The sequence below is a fragment of the Larus michahellis genome, chromosome 1, assembly GCF_964199755.1.
Source record: "Larus michahellis chromosome 1, bLarMic1.1, whole genome shotgun sequence".
Taxonomy (NCBI): Eukaryota; Metazoa; Chordata; class Aves; order Charadriiformes; family Laridae; genus Larus; species Larus michahellis.
The window spans coordinates 56384408-56400210 of record NC_133896.1 but is presented as its reverse complement, the minus strand read 5'-3'; the positions used below and the strand labels follow the sequence as shown (position 1 = coordinate 56400210).

The 15803-nt window shown below is 49.8% G+C and overlaps 2 protein-coding genes across 3 annotated transcripts; both read left to right on the top strand.

The window, feature by feature from the left end:
• Positions 1-4427: 4427 nt before the first annotated feature.
• Positions 4428-4640, top strand: MIURF (mitochondrial elongation factor 1 upstream open reading frame). Its single transcript, XM_074578588.1, has one exon. It carries the CDS (start codon positions 4428-4430, stop codon positions 4638-4640), a length of 213 nt encoding a protein of 70 aa, XP_074434689.1.
• Positions 4641-4680: 40 nt separating this feature from the next.
• Positions 4681-14298, top strand: MIEF1 (mitochondrial elongation factor 1). Of its 2 annotated transcripts, none has more exons than XM_074578563.1 (5): positions 4681-4819; positions 6007-6155; positions 6315-6495; positions 8491-8753; positions 9906-14298. In XM_074578563.1, the coding sequence occupies exons 2-5, from the start codon at positions 6012-6014 to the stop codon at positions 10710-10712; spliced, it is 1395 nt and encodes a 464-aa protein (XP_074434664.1). In that variant the 5' UTR covers positions 4681-4819; positions 6007-6011; the 3' UTR covers positions 10713-14298. The 2 variants fall into 2 exon arrangements, with proteins under 2 accessions (XP_074434664.1, XP_074434673.1); XM_074578572.1 differs by lacking the exon at positions 4681-4819 and adding an exon at positions 4872-4939.
• Positions 14299-15803: the final 1505 nt, after the last annotated feature.

Genomic DNA, 15803 nt, shown 5'->3' with positions numbered 1-15803 from the left:
GTGGCTCCCCGGAGTGGTTAGTTACTCTCTGTTACTAAAATCTCAGTCTCGGATGTAAATTGGGAATGCCCTCCCAAAGGCGGCTGCGTACCAGCGGTCTCTCCTCCCTCAGCACCCATTTGCCTTCCCACATGGGCTCAACATCAAAGCTGCTGAGGGTCCGGGGAAAGAAGCCACCCTTGGCCCTCTGCCCCACCTGGTTCATTGCACCCAGAAAGCAGGAGCCCAGATGCCATGATTCCTTACAGTTGCTCAAGAAAAGTAAAGAAATAGGGCTGCAATGAAAGAAAGAGCTGTTGCGTGGAGTTAGACTGCCAACAGACCTCTTGCAAGGTCCATTTTACTAGAAGACATTAAGGATGTTAAGCCCAAGCTCAGATGGCATTGATGGGTCACTACCCATCTTCCCTCCCACGTTTTGGGATTGTTTTCTGGCTCCTGTAAGAGCTCAGCCTTCTGTTTCCAAGCGCAGTTTTTCCTCCTGACCTTGCAGAGCCCCTCCAAGCTGCCATTTGCAGCTCTGTGGGTCACGTTCACCTCCCTGCTGCCCAAGGAGGGTTTGGCAAGTGGTGGCAGGCAGCACTGGGATGTGTCCCTGTCTGGGAATGGTCCTGCCCTTGCAAAACGGGTGATGGGAAGCCCTTGACTCCCAGGAGCAGAGGCTGCAAGCCAGGCTCAGAGGCAGCAGTTCACTGCTTTTGGTGGCCATCAGAGCCTGTGGCACTGGCCACTTCAGTGGGAGGACTGGCTGCAAGCATGAGAAGATCAGCAAAGGAGTGGCGGCTCTGGAGACTCCCAGGGAGGCGGGGGACGTGGGGGACGTCTGTGCCTTATCCTGGGTAACAGCATGGGTTATTGTGCCCCAACGCCCATCCTGCCTTTGATATTTCACAAGCTCACTTAGTCATTTGGGGAAACAAAGGTCGTTATTGTTCTCCAAGCCCACAGCTGAGGTGTGCTCCCTCCTCTCCACCTGTACTTTGCCCCATTGCAGCAAGTAAATTCCCTTTCTTGCAGGGACGCAAGGCTGGAGGCATGGAGAAGCATCCCATTCCCAGCAGGTCCATGGGGAAAGAAAACACGAGGCAACAGGGCTTTGCAGGCAACAGGGTGCCGGGGCAGCATCCCATCAGGGCAGCACAAGCCTTTGGGCGGCTCCTGCCGGGGTAGCTGCATGTGGCAGGTCAGCAGAGTATCAGACGGGTTGGGAAACACTGGGAAGGAGGCGGGGGGATGTTGCTTCACTGTCTCAAGGCAGAGTTCAAGTTTACAACCCCCGGCGCGTAACCAGAGGTCTGTCCCTCGCAGGGCAGCTGGGATAGCGACAGGTCATGAGTCACTCTGCCGTTGCGCTCACCCTTCTCTTTGCAAGACAGAAAGGGACAGGTTGAACGCGTGTGGCTGTGTGGTGCGGGGAGCCCATGGCAAGCAGCGGCCACGGTGAGCCAGTAAGCGGCCTCCCCGGAGGGGGGCCGAGGCAGTTTGGAGGCACGCTGTGTGGCGTGGCCGGAGGAGTTCACAACACGCACATGCGGCTGCTGGCGAGGGGCCCGGGAGCTGGCGTCAAGCCTGGGGGGAAAAAAAAAAAAAACAGAAAGAAACACTAAAACAGGCAAAATCCAAGGGGGCCAGGCTGGGGAGGGGGCCCTTATGGAAGCCTGCAAGTCCATGTCTGCCACGGCAGGAGGGCACAAGGGAAGCGCACCGTTGTGTAGCCTGATCCGGCAGATGTTGTTTGAAGCGCATCACGGGTCTGCTGCATTCAGCTGCGCAAATTTCGATCCAGACTTGAGAGTTTCGGGGACCCAGGCTCATTAGCGCACCTGCCCAGAAGCGACAGAGCCCTTGTTGTGAGGAGCAAAGTATTTCTGTGGATCAGCAACCTGAGGAGCAGGCAGGAAGCTGGGAGGAAGGTTTAAAGATCAATTTTCATTCTGGCAGAAGGTTAAGGGTAGGAAATATGAATGCTGCCTCCCAGGTCCCGGATAGCTCAGTATATGAACTGATGATCTGGAAACAAAGATGAGCAATATACCAAGCATTTTTAAGAGATGACTCGAAGCTATTGGCTCTTGAGGAGATCAGAAAGGACCGTAAGTAAAATGCAAATGTGGCAAGTGGGCAACAAGACGCCTTTGCCAAGGCTTAACTGGGCACCTGCAAGGTCAGAAAAGAGAAAACAACTTGCACATAAGAATTACAAAGCTCCAGACAGTCTCTAGGAACTCAGGAAAGGATCTGGATGTCACACAAACCCTGGCTCTGTGAGTAGCTGCAGGTTAAAAAAAAACCACACACAAAATATTAGCATGCAGAAGGAAGACGGGGAGAATAATATGGAAAATATGATAATGCTATTATGTAAATCAGAAGCATGGCCTCTCTGGGAATACTGTCTGCAGTTCAAGTAAGCCTTTCTCAGAAAGGGCTGATTAAGGGCATGGCAAACTCGCTCACAAAGAGAGATCGAAACGATTGGGGTTGTTTATCTCAGAAAGGAAATGAACAAGAGGAGATTGGCATGGAGCAAGCCAGTCTGGAGCTTCTGGTTTTCTTCCTGCTCAATTCTATCGCTGTCATATCTGGTGTCGCTGAGAAGTGTGTGAAGTGATGTGGCTCTCCTCTGTCACACACAGTTTGCTCTTTCTCTCACCCTTTTCCCCGTGGGAGGCACGGCACACGTGGGTTATGTTTTATATTTTGTTAGGACCTGGGGAGGAGGAGATGGCTAAAGAGGAATCCACAGTAGGCATATAGCAAAGAAGACAAGAATGGAAAAGGGGAATTTGCACCCGGGCAGAGGGGTAGAAAGTCCTGGCTTTGGGAGGCTTCTTCCATCTCCTCAGGCAGAGCCCAGAGAGGCTGCCAGCCACTGTGCTTCTCCCAGAGCCCTTGAAACTTCCAGACTAGGCCCTGGAGTTCCTTGGAGATAAAGATCAGGAACCTGAACTTGATAAATTATTCTGTAAAAAGCATCAGGGTAGTCAGAGGTACCTTTGGACACAAAGCATTAACCCACCGCCCTCTGCCTACCCTGAAGCACCGGAGAAACCTCCATTTACCCCCGCGTTACCCTAGGCAGCCAGCAGGCGCAGCCCCAGGTGACGGTGACAGCCCGCGCCGTGGCTGCTGACTTGCTGCAGCACGCTCAGCTCTCCCCGTTCTCACACGAAGCCGCCGTCCGATGGCATTTAGGCCCCTCAAAGCCAGAATGACAAAAGGAAATACCCATTAGCGCTCCAGCTGCTCTAGGCTGTAGGCAGTGCATTTGCAGGCACATGGAGCTGCCGAGGCCAATGGCCCAGCCCGTTTTACCACATCAGATGAAGCCCAGGCTGCTAATGAGACCTTCCACGGTGGAACAAGCCAAGGGTGGGTTCAGCGCTGGGGCCCACCCCGGCCTCAAAGGCAGCTGCAGGCCTAAGGAGGAAGGGGAGACTCCTGTGTCCGCCACGGTGACGGCTCAGGCCGAGGTGCGAAGCATCTGCTCCACCCTGGGCCATCCAGGCACAGCCCGGGTCCCTCCAGGCCTCAGCGCGGGGGTCCCACTCACCCCCTGCTCCCCTCAGCCCTGCCCCGCAGCCCTCCACGGTGTCCCCGGCCCCCGCCCTGCCACAGCCTCTTCCCCGCAGCCCTCCCCGACGAGGAAGCCGCGGCCGTCACCCCTTGAGGGGCACGGCCGCCTCAGACCAGCCCTCCCCGTCCCAGCCCCAACTGGGAGCAACTGGGGGCGGCAGTTCCCCTCCCCGCCGGCAGGGGGCAGCCTCCCGGCGCGGAGCGGCGCATCCCCCTCCCGCCCCGCCCCGCCGGCAGGGGGAGCCAGCGCTACGCCGCCGCCCCGCCCCGGCGCCGGCCGGAAGTCCTCCGCCGAAGGGACGGTTTGGCCCCGGCCGAGCCAGCTCTATGATTGGCGGGGGACCGGGGTCACGACCCGGAAGCGGATCGGCCATGTTGCCGGGTGACCCCGGGAGCGGTGCCGGGAGGGAGGTGGCGGCGGGGTCCGCTGAAGGGAAGCGGTTGTCGTAAGGGGGCCGGACCGCCTCCCCTTCCGCCTCCACGGTGAGTGCGATGCCGTCGGTCCCCGCGGGGCCTCCGCGGGCTCGACTCCAGCCGGGACGCCGGGGGGGAGCGGGCGCTGCGAGCGACCCTGGGGCGGCCCCTCATGGGAGAGGCCAGGCCGCGGGGCCCGCTGGTTCCTCCGCAACAGGGCGTGCGGCCGTGCGCCCTTGGAGAGCCCGTTGTCCGCGGTGCGCCGTTAGAGAGGCCGTCCCGTCCCCTCCCGGCGGTTTGTGGGGCCGGGCATGGAGGTGGGGGCAGGCATGGAGGTAGGGGCGGCGGCCGGTGCGTCCCACGGGGGAGGAAAAGCTGACTCGGGTCCCACGCTTTGTCACCTCTCTGTAGGTTGCCCATCCACGCACCTGTCCCCCATGGCAGCGTGGTCCCGGGAGGCTGTTCTGACCCTCTACCGGGCTCTGCTGCGCCAGGGCCGTGGGCTGCGCTACACTGACCAGGATTTCTACCTCGCTTTCATCCGCCGCGAGTTCCGCAAGAACCTGGGGTTGCAGCGGCTGGAGGACAAGGAAAGACAGTTGGAGAAGGGGCAAGCTTTCCTGCAGAACAAACTTGGGGGCTTAGTTTAGAGGTTCCCCTGTAGCTCCTTTTGGCCCCGCGTATTTCCCTCTTTCCGAAATCAACTTGCCAATTAAAAGAGATGATGAACACTCCCTGCCCACCACTGTCTTGAAGAAAGCCAGAAGGTGCTTCCACAGGCACACCAGGAGGGCTCTCCTGTTCTCTTTACAAATGCATTAGGTCACAGGTACGTCATTTACAATGATTTAATCATGTTCTTCATGCTACTATTACAGTTAGCTTTGTGAAAATACATCTTTTTTTCCTGCCACGGGATGAAGAGTGACTGGATTCCTGGTTCATCAAGGTGGGAACATTCCTCCTGAGTTTGTAGCTTGGCTTTAAAAAAACCTAAGGGCAGTTTTAAACCACACAAGTCAGGCAGGCTCTGAACCGTTGAAAGTGACATAGAAAACAGATCTGAAGTCAGGTTGGAAGAGTTTCCTTTTGTTTTCAGGTAGGTTTGCTGGAGGTCCACCTAGAGGTACAGTGGTGGCAAAGTATGTTTTACACATGTAGTTGGCCAGGGAGACTCTTTAAATATTAAGATCAGGTTATATGGGAATTGGAGGAAACCAGAGTATATGTGTAAGAAAACACTAACGTTTATGTTATAGGTGACTTGTATGAGAGTCAGACCCACCAGCCTTGAGGGCAGGAGTAAATGCCTGGTGAAAGCAAGGGAGTTGTTTCCTTTGTGGTGCATTGTGGTCTCTGCTGTTGATTATTGTGCGTCTTTGAAGTATCTGAGACCAGCCATTGTCCAAAAATTAAGTCTGCAAGTGGATGCTCTGAGACTCCCTGTCAACTCTTGGGAAGATTCTGATTTGTTACAGACAAGCAGTTGACCATCCTTGCATCGCCTTGTCTGTGAGCAAAATTATACACATTAAATAGCCAATAAGAAAATAAATTGGTATAAAAAAGCCATGCTTTGGTCGAGAAGCACAAATTAAACAGAAGAGACCTGAATGGTCACAGAGTTTTACACAATATACAGGATTTTGTTGCAAAATATTGCTGACGTAAATCTTACCTTCTTTTTTAAAAAGCGTTAGGTGATTGCACAATTAAACCTGCTTCAACGATTAGAAGCCCCACATCAAATTTGGGCTGTTTTTCTTCAGGTCATAAACGCAGCTGGAAGCATAGAAATGCTGTGATTGCAGAGCTTGGTCAGTGCTGTTCTGGCATGTCTGGGAATAAGCAGCTCCTTGAGGGAAGATAATTAAAGAGGCTGCAGGGTTAGGTGGTCCCTTTCTATGGCTCCGTGCTAGACCCCAAGAGCCGTGAGTTGTGGGGTGGAGGAGAAGGGACAGAACTGTTACGGTTGCATGTTTTGACCTGTTTGTTTAATGCTCCCGCTTCTTCCAGGTGAGATGGCAGCCGCTGGGCAGCGCAAAGGGAAAAAAGATGACAATGGCATCGGCACAGCCATCGACTTTGTGCTGTCCAACGCCCGGCTCGTGCTGGGCGTGGGTGGAGCCGCTATGCTGGGCATCGCCACGCTGGCCGTCAAACGGGTGAGTGAGCATGTGGGACAGCGGGGTGGGACCTGAGCACAGGGACACTGGAAAGGAAGAGTGGGAAACAAAAAGAAAGGGGATGCTGGCACTAGGCTGGGTAGAATGCAAATGTTGGGCCCTTAACAACTCAAACTGTGCCTGGTGATGTCGCTTTAGATGTACGACCGGGCCATAAGCGCTCCCAGCAGCCCCACTCGCTTGAGCCAGTCAGGAAAGAGAAGCTGGGAAGAGCCGAACTGGCTGGGCTCCTCCTCACGCTTATTGACCCAAGACATGAAGACTAGCCTCAGCCGTTCCCTGCAGACCCTTCCCACTGATCCTTCGGCCACAGAAACAGGTAAGGAGCAGGGTGATACTCCTGTATTACAGAATCATCCAGGCCCATAAACCCTGTATTCATTTAAAGGAATGCAGAAAAAAGAAAATAGTCTGTCTAGCCCAGGATTTTGATGTTTTTCTTTTAAGAAGGTCTACTGGTAACTTCAAGGATTAGAGGTCAGATTGGGAACTAGTGAATAATAGTAATCCGTTTGCGTTCTTCATTCCTCTCATGACTTCATGGTCTTAAGCTTTATTCTCCCTCAGTCTTTTCTCTTTCAAGCTGAATACTTACCTGTGCAGTCTTTCCCGATAACCATTCCATTCCTTTCAAGCTTTTTGTTGCCTTCGTTGGACCGTTCTAGTTTGTTTGTGCCTTTTTAAGAGGGTAATATTCAAATTGGGAATGTCCTAGCAATTTATAACAGTATTTCCTGTAGTAGTTCTGCCATTTTCCTAATAGTTTCTGTAATGCTGTTTGCCTGTTTAGCGCTGCTTATCACTGAGTTAGTCTTCATCAGACTATAAAAAGCGATGTGCAGTCGTCTTTCTGAGTGAGGTAATGAGTAATTTAGAGTCTGTCCGTGTTTTTTATGTGTGTTTGGTTGTTTTTTCTCACTGGTTTTACTTTCGGTCCCTGGTCACTTCAGGAGATTTACACTTGAAGATTTAAAATAAAAATCAGGATCAAGCTTTTAACTTGATTTCCAGATTCTCTGCAAAAATACTCAGCTTCAGGATGGCAATGGATTTTCTACTGAGGAAATGTTAAATAACTAGACAACTGTGTTAAATGGGGTCTAGATCATTTGATTGGAGTCCCCAAAGATGAGGCTTGAGGAATAAAACCATTGATGGTAGCATTTTGCATTCTTGACTTAAAATAAATTAAGACTTAAAATAAATTAAAACTTAAAATGGGAAAGTAAGTTTTTTCATGAATAGGCAATGAAGTCTAGTTCCCTATGGTTTTAAAGGCTATTTCCTTTTCACACAAAACCTCAAATCTGTCCAAAAGACCCCTGTGGGACAAGAGGCAGCAGCTGCTGAGGTTGGGCGAGATGCGTCTGTGTGCAGCGTGGTCAGCCGTTTTGCACATGCTTCATGTCCAAGTGCGTGTTGCCAAACAAATGTGCAACAGCTGATTGCCTTAAGTACCACAGGCTTTCCAAAGGACTCTGTAATTCTTCCTTAATTCTCATTGGTAACTCCTGAAACTCTTGGTGCCTGTTAAGAGAAGCCTGGAAGATAGATGGGAAGCAGTGACTTATTTCTTTAGGAAACCAGTTTGAAAGAACGGGGTTTAGAGAATCTGTGAAGGTTAGACATTGCTTAATAACACAGACAGCGTAAAGCGTTGTTTTGCTGTACTGTGCCTAAGGGTGTGCTCTCTGTTCTTTGGTTGATGAAAGTCTGAGGGAGGTTTTCACTGGGGCTATGATTGCCTGAGTTCTGCTAGCCCCAAGATCTGTCAGCTCGCCATCCTGGTAGGTGTTGATCAGACTCCTAACAACTATTTCGTTTCCAGGCGGCATGATCTTCTCTGATCTCACACCCTAGTCAGGGCTGGGTTTTGCTAATAATTTGTAAAAATCCATCATAACGTTAAAAACTTAATGAAGTCATGATGGTTGTTCAAGAGCGTTTTATCTGCTGGTCTGGCATCATGTTGAAAGCTTCTGAACCGGTAACGGTGCTGAATTTTTGATGAAATTGAACTGAGGTACTGCCCACGTAACCATTAAAATTACTTCCTTGTACACGATGTTAGTCTTGTTCTGGCTAAATTCCAAATCTAGTAACTTGTTTTCATCCGTTTTGATTCTAGTAGTATTATCTTTTGAAGTTTCTCAGCACCTCCCTTTTGACTGGTACCTGTGTGAAGCGTGCAAAATGTCTGCTGAAAGCTTTTTGAGACCTAGGAGGCTGCACTTCAGTGATGCAGATTTTCTTCCGCCGATCAGTTCACAGTGAAACACTGCAGAAGATCAACAGTTTTCCTTCTGTCTTGCAGACTTTTTCCGACCCACAAAGCCCAAGCCATCTGCCAAGAGGAGCCAAGTGGAGCTGAAAAAATCCCGCCTTCGTCTGTCTCTGCAAGAAAAGCTCTTTGCTTATTATCGGAGGAAGGTAGCTATCCCAGCGGATGAGCAGGCCCGGGCCAAGCAAGCAGCCGTGGATATCTGTGCTGAGCTACGCAGCTTCCTACGTGCCAAGCTGCCGGACATGCCCCTGCGTGACATGTACCTCAGCGGCAGCCTGTATGATGATCTGCAGGTAATTCCTGGGGCCGCGTGATGGGTCATAATTCAGAAGGCTGACTAGGCAGGGGCATTTCAGGCTTCCCTGTTGGCAGTGCTGGCTCAGCACAGCATTCCTCTGTAATAAGGTTCCTGGTGTCGCCTTTCCCACTGTGAAGCCAGGCGTTGATTTCTGCAGTACTCTTTGAACAGGCATGACCAGGCTGCTCTGGCGTTGTCTGCAAAGCATTTCTTTTTGTCACTTTATTTCTCTGGATTATCTCAGCCCTTCTTTCCTTCCCCTCCGTCTCTCCCTGTAGCTGTGTTTTTCTTGCTGTTTCTCCAGTCGACCTGGGTTTTCTCTCTGTCCCTTCTGTCTCCTTCCAAACACATGATATTCCCTTAGAACTCCTATGTATTCATGTAGGTCTTCCCTGCTCTTTTTCTCTCTTTTTTTTTTTGTTTGTTTTTTTGTTTGTTTTTTTAATGCATGACAGACCTGGATTGGACAGCAGTCCCTGCTGCATGTCTCCTTGATGGCAAGATGCCCATGGCTATAGTGAGTGATTCAGAGGCACGCTCTTTTTTTTTTTTTTTTTTTTTTGAGTCAGAGCTCTGGAATGGAGTGTCGAGTTTCCAGTGAAACTTACATCTGGGGTCTTTATCACATTGGTGAAAAGGGATCTTTAATGACCTTTTTCCAAACAATGTGGCAGACCAGGTGAGGGCAGTACCTAGTTGTAGCATGGGGTAATTAAACCGTGGCAGCTTAAGCTTGTCTAGAAACATAATACTCTGCCTCCTGTTTTAAATTACCATGTGGTGTTGCTGTACCCTGGGCCAGCTGCATCTCTTTTCCAAGGAGTGGACTTAGAGCAGTAGGAGGCAGAATGATTCATCTATGTGCAGTCCATGTCAGGTCCTGAAGTATTTAAAGATCTCTAAATAGTGCATACCGTATAAGCACTAGCTTGGGTTATACCTTGGAGTTATCCCACTGACTATGGGAAATAGTCCTTCAGAATGCCTTTTGACAAAGGGAGCCTGTGAATCCCACGCAGAGAGGAGAGTGAGACAGCTGAATTCTTATTCCAGGTTCCTTTGAACAGAAGGCTGTCTAAAGGTGGTGAATAAAACTGAGAGCGGAGAGAGAAAGCTTGTTCTTACCGACTTTTCTCTCTTGTGAAAGGTAGTGACAGCTGACCACATCCAGCTCATTGTGCCTCTGATGCTGGAGCAGAACCTGTGGTCATGCATCCCTGGGGAGGACACTATCATGAACATTCCTGGCTTCTACTTGGTGCGTCGGGAAAACCCAGAGTACTTTCCCCGTGGGAGCAGCTACTGGGACCGCTGTGTGGTGGGAGGTTACCTTTCCCCCAAAGCTGTAGCAGACGCCTTTGAGAAAGTTGTAGCTGGCTCCATCAACTGGCCAGCAATTGGGTCTCTCTTGGATTATGTGATCCGTCCAGCAGCTCCCCCAGCAGATTTGACACTGGAAGTCCAGTATGATCCAGAACGGCGTCTTTTTATTGACTTCCTACCATCCCTGACACTGGGTGATATCATCCTTGTCGCCAAACCCCATCGATTGGCCCAGAATGACAATTTGTGGCGACTGAGCCTGCGGCCAGCAGAAACAGCTCGCCTCCGGGCCCTGGACCAGTGTGATTCCGGCTGCCGTTGCTTGTGCCTGAAGATCTTCAAAGCGGTATGCAAGTCAAACCCGGCCCTGGGTCACCTCACTGCCAGCCAGCTCACCAATGTCATCCTGCACCTAGCCCAAGAAGAGTCCGACTGGTCCCAGGACATGCTGGCTGATCGCTTCTTGCAGGCGCTGAAAGGGTTGATCCGCTACTTGGAGGCAGGTGTCCTCCCTAGTGCTCTGAACCCCAAGGTGAACTTGTTTTCAGAGCTCACCCCCGAAGAAGTGGATGAGTTGGGTTATACCCTCTACAGCTCTCTGTCAGAGCCAGAGGTCTTGCTGCAGACGTAATGGGGCCTTACCTAGGGAAGTGCTGACAGGGTTTAGCCAAGGTGGACTTTGATGACTGCGAAATGTGTCTCCTCCACTTCTCTCTCTCTCTCTGTCTCCTTTTGGTTTGTTATTATTTCCTGCTGTGGAGTTGGCGCTCCCACTGAATTTCTTGGTGCTACTGGTCCATTTCCACCATCTCTGCCCCAACAGGTACCTATTGGCGAGGGAAAACAGGCTAAAACTGCAGCTCTAAGATCTGTGCATAAATTCTGCTGATGTTTAAGTGTCTACCAAAAAAAAATAATCAAACTATGCACTTCTTTCTCCCGTAGTACACTTACTGCAGCGAGTCCATTTTGGTCTGAAGAAGGTGGAACTGGGCTGGTAAATCCAGTGACAATTTTAGCAGACTTGCATTGAGGTCCTTTCCTTTCCTCCAGTCTGTCTTTGCCACATGTTTCTTTTCCTCTGCTGTACTACAGTCTCACTTTTTTTTTTTTTTTGGTCCCTTTGACCCAGTTGTGCAGGGCAGACTGAGCAAGATGTTTTGGATAGGGTTATTTTTTGTATTTCCAAGTAGATAATGATTACACTAGCACTATTTAGGGCTGTAGAGCTTGGAGAATGCCCATGGCTCCTGCTTCTACGGAGCCTTCTCATCCTTCGCAAGCTGGGTTCAGCAGTAAGGGCTGAGGCTTGTCCAGTCTACTGGAACACAGCCTCCAGTATGGGCAATTCTCACTGAAGCTGTCGTAGGGGAGGAAAAAACCTTTGTGATCTGTCTATGTGATGAGGCCAAAGGACCAGGGCTTGCCATTCCTGCCTAGCCAGATCTGCTGGGTGTTGCTGGTGGGAATGGCCCCGGGAATGGAGAGCAGGGCGTCTCCTTAGATGTCTCTGGCCTAGAGAAAGAGAGGCTGATTATGGGGGAAGGGTGGGAGACACACAGGGGAACAGGGATTACTTTTTCTTTTTTTCTTCTTTACCCCAAGAGCTTATGGCTGTTCTGGTTTATAGGAGGTGGAAGCAAGACTGCATGCCTCAAAGGTCTTTGTAATAAGCACACGTAAGCCAGATTCTCACCAGCTCTAACTCCGTGAAGGTGATAGAACTGAACTGGTGTCATCAGCAAAGTTCTGTCCCACACGCTGATATGAGGGTACATATGCAGAGTTGGCATTTAGAGATATGTTGGCTTTGCCATCTGCTCTGTGTGTGTGTTTTAGTCCCCTCCCCACCCACCTCAGAACTGAGGCTGTCCATGCCCTTCCTCATTCCCATGCGCTGACTTTCCAGTGCTCCCAGTTTACAATTACTCTCAGAAAGCTGGTGAGGGCACACCTTCCCATTCTGTCAGTTTGGACCTGTTGGTAATGCAGTTCTGCCCAGTCTTTTTTGCGACTACTGTCAGACCGTTCTCCCTTGGCTGCCCTCCCATCTGCTGCTGGACTGCGGTATGGGTTTTGGGGGGCAGCTGTTGCACTGTGTGTATCTCCTAAACTAGCCACGTAGACTCTGTATACTCTGCATTAAGCCTTCTGGCCTCCTGTCTTCAAAAAGGGGACAGGAGGGTGGGTCTGGGGCTGTGTCTCTCAAAAGACCGGTGCAGCTATGGTTACAGAAACATACTTGCCTTTTCTTAGCTTTAGCACCTTTTCCCCACTTGCTGTCCGGCCTGTCTAGCCAATGGAGAGGCAGCAGCAGAGTTTGGAGGAAGCAGGAATCGTTTTCTCCTCCCTTCCTCTCAGGACTTCCCCCCCGCCCTCCCCACAACCTTTGACAGAAGTTTCAAAGTGAGTTTCAGGAGTGGAACCACAGAGGGAAGTCTTCAGTCTTCTTTTTAGAGGCAAGTGCTGGTGAGATAAGGGAGGGAGCATCTTTCTCAGACAATCCGTCCATTTTAGCCAACATGTCAGATAGTATTCCGTATACAGTGATAACGCAACATTGCATTTTAAATTATTTAATCCTTAGGGTACTGGTATTTTCTAGACTGCCAGGTGCGTACATTGAAGTTTGTGTGTGTATATAAAGTCTGTAGTGTATAAAAAGTTAACAGAAATTCCGTTTGTATGATTTTGTGTTTTGTAAGTTTTGCAGCAGTCAGTGTTGGTCAGCTGTTGATTGCTCTTCACTCTGGTTTCCAGATTTTTTCCCCTCTTCCTTTCCCTGCCCTCCACTGCCTTTCTGATGTCAGCCTCCCTACCCTAAAAGCTGACAGGTGAGACTCGGAGCCTATAGGCCACTGGGGGAAATTCCCCTTTCTTTTAATTACTTGAAGGTCAACAAAAATATTAAAATATCTGGGTTGTCAGGAGTTCCCCGTAAGTTCATTTCTTCAGTGTAATCTCACCCCTCACTTGGTGCTGACTCCAGTACCATGGTCTTCACGCAGAATTGAGCAGCAATGTGGTTTGGAACGATCAAAACTATAGATATAAAAAAGGTGAGACGTAAACAGGAGGAAGCCACTGTCTGAGCTGGCTTGAGAACAGTTGCCACATACATATCTATGTAGAATTATTTACATGAATGTTTTTACTTCTTCCTGGCAACCTAATGAATTAATATTTTATGGCCATTTCTTGCTGCTATTGAGCTCAATTTGTGTATCAAATGGAAACTGAAGCTGCCTTTTTGCCTTTTCTGTAGACTTTGCTCCACTTCACTTGAATCACTTAATTATTTCTTCCCTTCAATTTCACCCTCCTCTGAGCTAGCCACAAGCCCGTTCTCGGGAGGCAAATGCTCACTTCCTACAGGCAGCCACCACAGCAGGTGATTGCCCTGGCAGTGGCAGTCTCGGCAAAGGCCAAAGATGTAATGGGTCACAGGGACACTGCAACTAGGAGTATTTCAAGAGCAGGGTCAGGCATAAGGGGCAACAGAGGCAGGGAAGAAGTAGGGTAAATATGCAGGAAGTTTACACTAATGCTGTACCCAGCCTGTGGGTCAAACAGACTGTTGCAGAGTCTTTCAAACTGGCACCTTTCAGTATTAAATGCAGTACATGTGCTGATGTACAGCCCGGAGGGCCGTCTTACCTGTAGGTAGGCTCCTTCCTAGTCAAAGCTGTAGCACAGAGCAGGAGGACCGAAAGCTGAATGTGAAAAGGGCAGCTCCCGGCCGCCTTCCCTGGCAGAGCAGCTCAGAGACAAATTGATTGTAAGAGGCCCAGAATGTGTGTTTGGTTGGTTGCTGCCTGGGCTCCAGGAATGCCTCGGTGTGTTCTGCTATAGCTTAGCTCACCAGAGCTTCCCACGAGATTGTCGTCTTGTTCCCTGTAACCACGGGGCGAGGACCAACTTGCTCAGCGGTGGGGTTTCACCGCTGCTGAGCTCCACCGCTAATCCTTCCAAGCCAGATGGATTTCTTTTCTTGTTTTTAAAAGCAATTATGGAAACAAGAGGCTGCTTTCTGCCTCCTGGCGAGCTGCCGTCGGGGCATTCGCTCTTAGCATGTGGGTACTCGCAGGGAGAAGTGAAGAGATGATGCCCCATCTCTCCCAGGCCTGGAGGCTGTGGATTTGCAAAGGGGAAAGTCTAAGTGCATGGTCTGTGACAGAGTGCGTGAAATTCTGAAATAAAACGACTTTCCACAGTAACCTGGCTGTCTCTGGTGTGTTTATAAACAAAGGAGCATCTCTCTGCTTTTGTCACAGTGCATCAACCTTTATGCTGACATAATTCTGCACCGCACCAGTGCTTGGGGACTGACGCGACCCTTGCCAATTCACTCGTTTTCCCTTTGCTGCCCTGGGCGCTCTACAACTTGAGAGAGCAATCACCTCGGTGCTGCAGCGTGCCAGCTCCTGGCAGCGTCCGCACTGGTCACAAGATGATGTGTAATTATGGCGCTGTGCCTCCCATCCTTTCTCCGATAGCCCGCATGCCCGGACAGGCACCTGCCTTTCATGTGGCTCCCCAGACTTCACAGGCTTCCGTGCCTCTTTTAATATTAAAACTTTCTTGTTTGGACTCCCCCACCCTTGCTCAGTCACACCTTGGTTTCTTCATGCCAGTCATCTCCCCTGCCAAATGCACTCGGCTGTTATCCCATCATCAGCCCTGGGGCAGTGAGGAAGCTGCTGTGGCAGGGGCCTGTGTCTGCTCTATCAAAGCTCTTTGCAGTAGAGCCCCATGGAAAAGTAGAGCTCGCAATAAGTGTTTAATGTATGTGGTGGTTTGCACCTTCCCATAAAAGCTGCCCCAGCATGAATAGGGAGGAAAGATCAAAAGATATGGGTTGGGGAGTCATGATAATTATTTCAAGCATGGAAAAGGTTGCTACAAAGAAGAGGAGCGTAAATGGTTCTCCAGGCTGCAAAGACTCAGCATCTCTTTTGTTCTTAGCCTAAGGAGCAAACAGCTTAGGAGGAAGGTGGATTTTGGAAAAAGCAAAATATTTTGCCTGCTTTGTTATACAACCACAGTCCTGTTCTGGAAATGAATATAGCTGAGCTTACATTTTACTTAGTTATTTCTGCATCCCTTAATTTTTAAAATAAATAAATAAATAAATTCCAGCCTGACTATTCTGTAGCTACACTTAAGATGGGGAAGAGAGGATGACTACCCCAAATTTGAGATTATCATGCTGAAGTGTTGAACGGCATGATGAATGTTTCTTTTTTTTTTTCCCAAATACTTAATCACCTCTGTATTTTTTTAAGGTTTATTTTTAATATTCTAAACTCCAGAAAAGCTGCAAACAGCTGCTGCTTTTTAAATTTAGTCTCAGGAAAAAAAAGAGGAGCCTCTTCCAAAAGAGGTGTTTCTCTTCCAGATAAGATAAAATATGTTGGCCCACTACCCACACTAGGTATGATTCATGAATGGCTCCAGCATGGCTCACTGGATCTGGGACTGGATCTTGAAATGTTGGGCTTCACTCACAGATGCCAGAAATGGGAGATTTTCCCTTCTACCAGTGAAAATCACGATTGGCTTCCAGCCCTAGGAGGACTGCTGCAGTCTAGACACTTGGGAACTGTTGGACGTGCCTGGATTTTACCTTCTTTATCCTTGTCAAGCTAAGTTATGATCTGAGTTTATGATCTAAGGGATTCAAGAAATATCCTCCCCCTCCCTTTTTTTGTTTTTTTTAAGA